A 10089-nucleotide genomic window follows, 5' to 3' on the forward strand; every position below is an offset into this window, starting at 1 on the left:
GGCTTGCTATTAAAATACTGCTGAATTAAATCATGTTTTATTTTGTGTAATGATTTTTAACAAAATACTTTATACCCTGCCTTTCTCTCCAAAGGGGACCTACAGCAGCCCATGGTGTTCTCCTCTCCTCATTTTTATCCTCCAACAATCCTGTGAGGTAGGCTACATCGAGGCCCCTGCAGCCCACAAGTTCCCATAGCAGAAGTGGGGATTCGAGGTTGGGTTTGGATTCAAACACTAATCAGTGCTTAAGGACGGGGGTGGGCATTGGACAGCAGCCATCTGCAGGGGGTGTGTGTCTTTTTCTTTGCACACAGAAAACTCTGAGCAGGAAGCTGTAATTTTAGGTGTAGCCGCTGTAAAGGTCTCCAGCCTCATTTATGTGAAATGCATTCAAGCATTTTTATGCTGCCATTCCATGTGGCTCCGCTGCTGGTTCGGGGGCCTCTGAAGCTGTTGCAGAAGCCCTCAGATCCCCTCAGCACTGGCTTAGGAATATGGAATTGGGTAGCTCTTTCAAAACCCAGGATTTTACGCCAAGTATGACTCAGTACGCCCATGTTTATTTGGTTTTCCTCTGGTTACATTGGTAGAGGATATTTTTTTAACCGCAAGTCACAGCACTTCAGAGGTTCTGAGCAGAGAAACTTTCCAGGCTTGGCGTTGAGAGAGACACTGGCCAAACGCAGGAAGCAGGTGTTTCCAGGGAGCAGAGGGAGCATGCCCCCCCCCCCCCGCCACAAGCGGCCTCCCTTTCTTCCTCCCTGCTCTCGGGTTCCTGTTATTCCTCCGCATGGCACGAGAGAGAGAGAGAGAGAGAGAGAGAGAGAGAGAGAGAGTAATGGGGCCAAGCAGGAGAAGGCTCACCCCAGAGGAGCCCAGCTGGAGGGGGCCACCCATCCCAGCCCCCTGTTTCCCCGAGGGAGTGGGTCATCAAGTGAGCAGAGAGGGCTGGAAGAGAGACTGCAGGGACTGGGACTGCGCCGGTCCCAGTCTTCGTGCGAGCGGTTCTCCAGGGGCTCCTCGGGGCAGAGCCTCCCCCCTCCCTCTCCTCCCCTCCCGCGGGGCTTGCGAGAGGCCAGGCGCGGGGCGCGCACCGGATTGGCCGCCCGGAAGGCCCCGCCCCTGCCGCGCCTGCGCCGTGGGTGCCCGGGCTGCCTGTCATGGCGGCGCAGGAGGGGCGGTGGCGGCGCTGGCCGGGGCCTGGGCGGCGGCGGCGGGGCCTGTGAGCGGCGGGCATGGCGAGCCCGGCCTGCGTGGCGGGGGGCGGCGGCGGCGGCGGCGGGCTGGGCCCTGAGCGGGCCGACCTCCAGGAGGGCAACGAGGCGGCGGAGGCGGCGGGCGGGCGGCGGCGCCTTCCCTCCTCCTCGTCCTCCTCCTCCTCGTCCTCCGCCGCTGCCGCCGCCGCCGCCGCCTCCTCCTCGGGCTCGTCGTCCTCGTCCCCTTCCCGCCGCGAGGAGGAGGCGGAGGCGTCGTCGCCGGCCGGGCCCTCCTCCCCGGCGGGGTGCGTGTCGGGGTCGGGGTCGGGGCCGGTCCCCAAGGAGCGCTTCCCGGGCCAGTCTCTCTACCACCTCAAGTGGGTGCGCTGGAAGGAGCAGAACACGCCCGTCGTCACCCAGAACGAGAACGGGCCCTGCCCGCTCCTGGCCATCATGAACGCCCTCCTGCTCGCCTGGAAGGTCAGGGCCGGGGATGGGGGGACGGGGGACGGGGGGGGGTGCAAAGGCTCATGCTCAGGCCCCACACCCGGCTCAGACCCCCCCCCCCATGGCCCCTCGAAGGGGGCAGGCGGCGGGTGCGGGGGGGGGGAGCCCTTCCTCTGCAGAGACCAGCCCCGGTGACTGACTGACTGAAAGAAGCCGTTGGACCCCGAGTTCATCGGCAGAGGGATTTGGAAGCAGCTCTCCTGCTGAAAATAGCCTCGATTCTCCTTTCACGCCTTTGTGATATGGACTGGAAACGTACTGCTTGGGCCTCTTCCTGTTCCGTCGGCTGAGGGGTCTGCCTTCTTTTCCAGGTGAAGCTGCCACCAATGATGGAAATCATAACCGCCGAACAGTTGATGGAATATCTAGGTGAGCCCTGACGGCCCTCGGTGTGGGACCTGGGATCAGAATGGGCAGTGACTTCTTCCCCCCTCCCAGTTCTTCTGTAGCCTGTGGGTCAAGCCGGGGTCCAATAATCTTAAGGTTATTTGGAAATGCTGATATCCCCCCCCCCCTTGTGGAGCGGTGTTTCTTACCGTGGAGGAAATGCCATATGCTGGGAATGCCAATAACTCCCCCTCAGGGTGCTGGCTTCTCCCTCTTGGAAGCGCTGCTGCAGGGCTGCTCAGCGCCTCTGGGGCTTGTATAGCAGCAGCTGGCCTGGTGTGCCATGGAGCAGGACTCACTTAATTCCCGGTGACAGCTCAGGTCTGATTCCCCCCCCCCCAAAGTCTCAAGGTTTCTTATAACAGCCCTCTTGGAGCTGAGGCGATGCAGGTTTCAATTGAGTCTGTTCTCTTTCAGGAGATTACATCCTTGATGCAAAACCGAAAGAGATTTCGGAAATACAGCGACTAAACTACGAGCAGGTAATAACAGGTTCTCCTCAAGAGGAAGTGATGTTTCCTAGGAGTGAACTGGATACAGTTGCTTTAGTTCGCTAATTCAGGCCTCTGTGGCACCTGATTCAGAGTGAGTCTTCATTGGCAGGGGACGCCCCCTGAGTTGAAACAGAACCTTTTCCTGTGCAGAAAGTATGAGATGTTGCGTTGGACTCCCGGAAGTTGCCTGGTTAGTTTTCTGAGGAGCAGGTGGCGTAATCTAAGCACACTGCTCTTCACCTCCAGTGGGATCCTCTGAATTCTACCAGATCTTCTTGTCGCACCAAGGAAGAGAGGTCGCTTTCCACTCTGTGAGGGGCGGTCAGCAAGGAAGCTGGGCAAGCCCCCCTTTCCTCTCTCTTGTTGGACCCAGCAATTTCTGCAGTTTGATTTAAGGCTTTGGGGCAGATTTTCTTCATCGTTTTATTTCCATGCATTTCCTACACAAGCTGTTTGCCTTTCAGACGACCAGGAAGGGGCTTAATCCTCCAATAAAATATCGTTAGTAAGTCATGATCTCAGAGGCAGTTCTTTTGTTCTGGGCATCAGCCAGTCTACCGTGGTATTTGTTAACACCAACCTGTGTGTTAGGAGGTGGGCTTACTTACCAAGGACTCCTGGAAGCTTCTGAGAATTACCAATATGTGTTAGAAATAACGGTTACTGCAATTGATCTGGGCGCTTATAAGTGAAGCTTGGTAAAAATTAACCCACCGGAGATGGAGCGTATATTTTCCTCGTGCCCTGGTGGTGGCTCTTGGCAGTTTAAATTGTCCTCCAGTAGCATTCGGAGTCCAGTGCTAATAAGGTTTTACTGTGATGCTTTTAAAATCCTGATTGAGGAGGCCTGATGCAGACAGTGATGCGTATTCCCTCCCCCGTATATTTTTTGGGCAGAATATGAGTGATGCAATGGCAATCCTGCACAAGCTTCAGACAGGCCTGGACGTCAACGTGAGGTTCACCGGCGTGCGGGTCTTTGAATACACCCCGGAATGCATCGTGTTTGACCTTCTGGATATTCCGCTCTACCACGGGTGGCTGGTGGACCCTCAAGTAAGGAAGCGCAGGGTGTGCTGATGTGGTCCTGTCCCGCTCTCTGCTCCGTATCAGAAAAGCTGTCCGTGCCATTTCCACTTTTCCACTTGCGTGCCAGCAGTGCCCGCTTTTATGAGCTAGAGCGGCATATAGCGGCAGCGCTAGAATGTCATTGTCTCGGAATAAGATAGAGACATGTCAGTCAAAGCCTGGCTCCCTTTTCAGATTGCGGACATTGTGAAAGCGGTTGGCAACTGCAGCTACAATCAGCTGGTGGAGAAAATAATATGTTGCAAGCAGTCGGACAAGAGCGAGCTAGTTGACGAAGGTGGGTGAAGGGCTTGTTTGGTCGGAACCGGTGCTGGTGCCGCTAAGCGTCATGAGAATTATTCCAGTCTGCTCTGTGTAGCACCTAGACGCAAGTCCCATAGCACCTTTGAGACTAACAAGAGACATGGAATTCCCAGCTACGTGGCAGTGAAGTGGCCGTAAATTCCCCCAGATATTTCCTTTTAGTGCTCTTCCTCTTAGTCAGCTTGTGCTGATTTGCGTTGACAGGCCAAATCCGAAGAAGTTTGTGAATTAATTCCTTTTATTGTGCCACAAAGCAGAGTCCTGGAACTGCCGCCTACTTCCTGCTCTCGCCAAGACTTGGGCCTGCCCACCCATTGCACTTGTGGCGTTTGCTGCGGCCCTCTGGCTTTGTTGTAGACCTGAATGTTGGGAGTTTTGTTGTGGAGGAAGGTGCCATGAAATCACAGCTGACTTCTGGCAGCCCCAAGGCAAGAGGCATTCAGAGGTGGTTTGCCAAGGCCTGCCTGGCGCAGGCACGCTGGACTCCCATGGTGGTCTCCCATTCAAACACCAACCAGGGCTGAACCCACTTAACCTCCAAGATCTTGATAAGGTTGGGCTAGGCTGTGCCACCCAGCTCACGGCAATGGGTGTTTAACTTCCATCTAGTGACCCCTAACGTAGTGCTTAGTGTGTGCGGACACAGTGTTTTTGTCTTCGCAGGTATTGTGGCAGAGCAGTTTCTAAACAACACAGCCACTCAGTTGACCTACCACGGATTATGTGAGTTAACTTCCACAGTTCAAGAAGGAGAGCTATGTGTGTTCTTTAGAAACAACCACTTTAGCACCATGACGAAACATAAGGTATCTGGCTGTAAATAGTTTTTGTCATGTTGGTCAGAGTACATTGGTTGATTTGATGCTCGGGGGCCTGAGGCCTCCTCCTGGTCTTGGGACGAGGGGCGTTGTTGGTGTCCCAGTTCTGCCTAGAAAGCCCCGTGGCATCTCTCGTGCTCCTTTCTATCACATATCTAGCTGAACAGGGGCCAGGAGGCCCACCTAAGGCTTCCTCTGCTGGTGTCCTCCTTCCTCTGTCTTTAAAATGGTTTTCCGAACATGCCCGAGAATCATGAGCACTGCTTTGGGCTTAAAGGCTTCCTGGCGATCGGTCTTGTAAGAACCTTGTCCCGAAATGTGTAGCTGGTGAAATCCTCAGGGGGTTGAATGGCCTGTTTGCCATCATGCCCTCTGTCCGCTTCCTGTCCCTGGGTCTTCTGCCAGATTCTGCCAGAGGCTCCGAGGGAAGGGAGCCCTTTCCACCCTCACGGGGTGGAAACTCTGTCCTCTTCACCCAGATTCCTAACTGTGTTGCTGACATTGCTGACTGTTAACTTGGCTCCGTTGTTTTGTTGGTGTAATGCTTGCACATGTAATTCCTTGGTGGCTTTCGAAGCGGACATGTGAAGTTTACTGGGTTAAGCCTAGAATAGCGAGTGCATGCATGGCTTGCGGCCTGATCTTGCCAAGTGACCCATCTTTGAAGCCGAAGCTCCTTCTGGTGTGGGCTGGGGAGAGCCAGGCTGGGGAGGCCCCCCGGCGCAGAATGCCAGCGTGGGCTTCCTGGGGCTCGCTGTCTCTGCTTCCAAAGTCATCCCCAGCAGTTTAAAAAAAAAACCCTCTCTTTCCATGTAGGGTCAGCTTTACCTTTTGGTGACAGATCAAGGGTTCCTCACGGAAGAGAAAGTAGTTTGGGAAAGTTTACACAACGTGGATGGGGATGGGAATTTCTGTGACTCCGAATTCCACCTGCGGCCGCCGTCAGACCCAGAAACGGTATACAGGGGGCAGCAAGATCAGATCGACCAGGTAAGCCTTGGGATCTTGTGCTGGGGTTGGGCTGGAGCCTGAGGTTTTCTCTCCCCCCCCCCCGGGACCCCATTTCTTCCTCTGGAAACAGAATAGTTGAGGGCAGTGAAGTAGGTTCTATTTGTGGTTTAAAGGAAAGGCGGTTCGTGTGACCTGCTGAGTCCAAACACAAGGCTGGGCTTGACCTGGGGGGGGGGGGGGGGCTGCTCAATAATCCTGGTCTCGGCAAAGCTGTCCAGGGGTTGGTCCCGCCCCACTTGCTGTGCTGCGGAAGTGGAAACCGGAGCCTCCCGGCCAGCTGAGCCCTCCCTGCGAGTGGCCCTGTTGGCGGGGGGAGCGTTGGGTGACGTGCGCTGCCCCTCCTAGGACTACCTGATGGCCCTGTCCCTGCAACAAGAGCAGCAAAGCCAAGACATCAACTGGGAGCAGATCCCGGAAGGACTCAGCGACCTCGAGCTGGCCAAGAAGCTCCAGGAAGAGGAGGACCGGCGGGCCTCGCAGTTCTACCAGGAGCAAGAACAAGCAGCCGCAGAGGCGGCAGAGGCAGAGGCAGAGGCCGCTCAGCTCCAGGTGCGCCATCCCATCCCCCAGTCCCCGGCGCGGTGGCGCAGGGGGGGAGGTGGACGTGGCTGGGGGGCGTTCGGAGGCCCGGGTGTTGGGCACCGTGGGGCCACTCCTGGGAGCTGGCATTGCTAGTGCAGCCTGGCTGCGTTCTCCTCTCCAGCAACCGCCGGGAGGTGCCTCTCCGACGCCGGGCAGACAATCTGGGGGCAGCGACCGGAAGCGCAAAGATCCTCGGGAGAAAGAGAAGGAGAAGAACAGCTGTGCCATTCTATAACAGCGGAGGGGGGATTCTTGTTCCTCGTCAGCCCCACGGGCCGCCCCGCAGAGGCCGTCGCCCGCACGCTGGCTTTCCACGGGAGGTCGCTGAGGCCCCCCACGCCTCTGAAGCAGGGGAAGAACACTGGCCACGCGGCCCCCCGGCGGAGGGGCTCTCCACTTGGTGCCGGTTTAGCACTGCAAGGACACGTTTGCCAGTGAGCTCCTTCTTGTCCCGGCGATGGAAGGAGGCAGAAATGGGTTTTCCCAGCGGGCTTCGGCCAGAGCCTGCGCCTCAGTACAAAAGAAGCACACGGGGGCAGCCTGCCGACCCCTCATGTGCTCTCTGGGCGGGCTGCGGCCCCTCCCAGCCCAGGCTTGCCCTGCGTTGGTGCACTGTCTGTGTGTGTGTGTGTCTGTGTGTGTGTCTGTGGAGGGGGGGGGCTGAAGGTGACTGAGAATTAAGTGTCATGGAGTGAAGGAAGCCAGGAAAACTGAGCCCCCCCTCCCCTCCCCTCCCCTCCATTCCTGCTTCCCTGTGAGTGAGGCCAGGGCCAACCTGCTCCTTCCTGACCTCCCTCCCCAGGAGAAACCGGCAGGGCCACAAGCACTAGCTCCTTGCCTTTTCTCCAGAAGTACCTTCGCCCGGGCGGGCAGCGGGGGGTTGCTCGTATGCCTTATCACGTGTACTGTAGGTGGATAAGCGTGCTCCCCCTCCCCCCGCCTCCTCAGAGAGCAGCACCCAGGGCCAGGCCTGCTTGGCCGGCCCGTCAGCCTTGAGCCTTGGCAGGCACCCTTGCTGGGTGGACGGACAGACGCTGGTTCTTGAAAGGCAATCATGTTAGGACAGAATTCTTGTTGAACCTGATTCGTCCCCGTGGGAGCAGAGCCCGGTTAACCCGCAAGAACAGCCCGTCTTCTGATGACTCAGGTCCCGCGCTTGGCCGAAGGCGTTCTGGAACGGAGAGGCCGCCCCAGGCCTCAAGGCCCCTGAGCCATCCCATGGGCTGGACGCTCGGCCAGGCTTCAATCAAGATGGGAGAAGACAGACGAAGCCTTGCCTTCACCTGCCCCTTACCTGGGACCCCGAAAACCCTGTCAGATGTGCCATCAGAGGGGCAGCGCAAGCAGCACAGCTTCCCTCAGAGCGGAAACCGTTGACGTTGTATCAAGTCAGACCTTCGATATGTAAAGAGTATCTCTTAAACCTTTCCAGGTATCTTCTTCCTCACCTGCATTTCCCCGCAGTGGTTTCAGGGAGAGTGCTCCTTTCTCTTACCTTTGTTCTTGACCTGTAAGTGGTGTGCAAACCTCTCGGCAAAACAAAAAGGCACAAATGTTTGTTTACTTGAGCCTTGGTGCAAGCTGCCTGGGGGACTGTGACATGCCAGGCGAGGTGGGTCTCAGGCTGGTCTCAGTGAAGCTACAGGCCGTTGCATCCCCCTGGCAGGGCAGCTGCAGGGCTCCTGAACCACCGGAGCACCAGGACGGGCTGCTGTAGCTGCAGAAGGAGCTCCTAGTCCACCAGGACTAGAAGTCAAAGCCCTCCCAATGCTGCTTTCAGAGTCAGCAGAGGGCCCCAGTATTAAGGGTGGGCGTCCAGCATAAACAGAGCCAGCCACCCGCCACCCCCAACGGCTATTTTCTGAATATTCTTTTTTTTTACTCTGCTAATTAGAGAGCAGAGAATCTGATCAGCTTCTGCTTTTTTTTTTTTTTTTGGGTGTGTGGGTGGGGGAATATTCTGCTATCCTGGTGAGCAGAGAGCTCTGTGGGGCCTTGATTTTGGGGGGTCCAATAGATCTGAACCAAAAACGTTTTTTTTCTTTGCAACCTCTTACTCCCCCTTCCCCAGGCCCCCCAAATAGCACAGGAAGCCCCACCCCAGCGAGAGAGAGGGAGCCTAAATCTCGGGAGTCTTCCTGCAGGACCGGGACGCTTTCTCCGCTGCAGCTCACACAGGCAAGAAAAGACAACTGCGGCCCCTTCCAGAAGCCCTACTCTGCTAGACGGCAAGGCCTGGTTCCCTTTTGTGTGTGTGTGTGCGCGCGTGTGAGTACAAACCCGTGCTGTTACTCAGGTGCGATGGGTAGAACACGCCACAGGGGAGGCCTTGTTCCCCGAAGGCCCTTTCTCCTGTGCTTCGGAAAGAGGAGGCCCGAAGAGCGCGCTCCCGCCCTGGCTGTGTACAAAACGACTGCCACTTAAACACTGCCAAATACTTTTTTGTAATTTTATATTTAAAAGGCACTTCTGCGTGTAAGGTGTTGCTTTTAAAAGGAAGGCAAGCAAAAAAACCCACCACTACCCCCCCCCCCCTCGAATGCTTGAGTAGTCCGGCTTCTTGCGTCTCCCCCGACCACCCTCCCCAAGCTGTGCGGGAGGGGGGGGGGACTGCTGCTCCTGCTGCCAGGGGTCCTTCCGCCTCTGCTGGCCCCGAAGGCAGCCTGGAGCAGGCCCCCCCCCGCGTACCAAGCGGCCCCTCCTCCTCCTCCGGGCAAGGAGGCTGGTGCTAGGGGAGCCAGGCCCCCCCTTGGTCTTGAGGCTCCTTCAGTGCTGGCTCCGAGGCAGCCTCCTGCCCCCAGTTGCAGCTCGTTCCCCACTGGTCTGCCCCCCTGCCCCCCCGGTATGGGTCCTGCAGTTGGATCCTGTGGCTGTCTTGATAGGATAACTGTTGCCATTCTCAAGTTTTTGGTTTTTTATATTTATAATTTTTAACAGTTTCAAAGTGACTTCCTCATGTAATAAAAAAACAGTTTAACTTCTGATGACTCGCTGACTATTCAACAAAAGACGCAGCAAAAAAAAAAAAGGGGGGGGGAGTTGCTTTAGGGCCTTTACAGCTCGGTTTTACTTCTGCCCCCACTGAAAACCATAGACTGGGTCACCCAAGCAGGGGTGGGATGGGGCTGCCGTTTGCCTCCTGGCCAGGTGGCCTTGAGCTCAGGAAGAACAGGGCACCTCCTCCTGGGCCTAATGCCCCCCATGGCCACCTCCCTAGGCCTTGCCCACAGAAGGCTGCAGCTTCCTTGACCAGAGCCCACCCCCTCCCCCCATCTCAGGTTGGGTCTCCCCTCTTCCCGGCAAGCGGCTGCTTCCTGCTCCCAGGGATGGAGCAGGTCTCGTTCCTAGACTCAGACGCAGCCTTCCTGCACTGGAAAGGTCTTCCCTTGGAAGTGAAAGTGGGCAGAGGTGGCTCTTGGGATCCCAATTCTGACCACCTGAAGGCGGCTTGCAATCTCCCCCCACCACAGACCTCATCATGGGAGGCAAGTGGGGGGGAGAGCTCTGAGAGATCCGCTCTAAAAGAACTGGGACTGGCCCAGGACCACCCAGCTGGCTGCAGTAGAAGAGCAGGGAATCCAGCCTGGCTCTCAGAGCAGGCCCAAAAGGGTCGCTTGTGATGAAGGAAGCATAGAAGCTCACCCTCACGGGTCAAGCACGCACACACACAGCTCTGGGCTACCCTTTCTGGACAGGAAC

The 10089-nt window shown here is 56.9% G+C and overlaps 1 protein-coding gene across 3 annotated transcripts; it reads left to right on the forward strand.

Annotated features, from left to right (window-relative positions):
- The first annotated feature begins 1119 nt into the window (after positions 1-1119).
- On the forward strand, positions 1120-9371 carry MINDY2 (MINDY lysine 48 deubiquitinase 2). 3 transcript variants are annotated; one of them, XM_077317964.1, is made up of 9 exons: positions 1138-1679; positions 2018-2075; positions 2511-2575; positions 3485-3643; positions 3851-3953; positions 4643-4785; positions 5614-5787; positions 6154-6357; positions 8462-9371. In XM_077317964.1, exons 1-9 carry the CDS (start codon positions 1239-1241, stop codon positions 8660-8662), a joined length of 1548 nt encoding a protein of 515 aa, XP_077174079.1. In that variant the 5' UTR covers positions 1138-1238; the 3' UTR covers positions 8663-9371. The 3 variants fall into 3 exon arrangements, with proteins under 3 accessions (XP_077174081.1, XP_077174079.1, XP_077174080.1); XM_077317965.1 differs by lacking the exon at positions 8462-9371 and adding an exon at positions 6512-8095 and having other exon boundaries at positions 1147-1679; XM_077317966.1 differs by lacking the exons at positions 3851-3953; positions 4643-4785 and having other exon boundaries at positions 1120-1679.
- The last annotated feature ends 718 nt before the right edge of the window (positions 9372-10089 follow it).

Source organism: Paroedura picta, chromosome 18 (genome assembly GCF_049243985.1).
Source record: "Paroedura picta isolate Pp20150507F chromosome 18, Ppicta_v3.0, whole genome shotgun sequence".
Taxonomy (NCBI): Eukaryota; Metazoa; Chordata; class Lepidosauria; order Squamata; family Gekkonidae; genus Paroedura; species Paroedura picta.

What these genes read in the sequence shown, in the direction of transcription:
- MINDY2 (XM_077317964.1), top strand. Translation starts at nt 1,239, where the DNA reads ATGGCGAGCCCGGCCTGCGTGGCGGGGGGCGGCGGCGGCGGCGGCGGG. An exon ending in GAGCGAGCTAGTTGACGAAG is followed by an intron (nt 3,954 to 4,642) that starts GTGGGTGAAGGG and finishes TTGTCTTCGCAG; the next exon opens with GTATTGTGGCAGAGCAGTTT. An exon ending in CAGAGGCCGCTCAGCTCCAG is followed by an intron (nt 6,358 to 8,461) that starts GTGCGCCATCCC and finishes CCCCTTCCCCAG; the next exon opens with GCCCCCCAAATAGCACAGGA.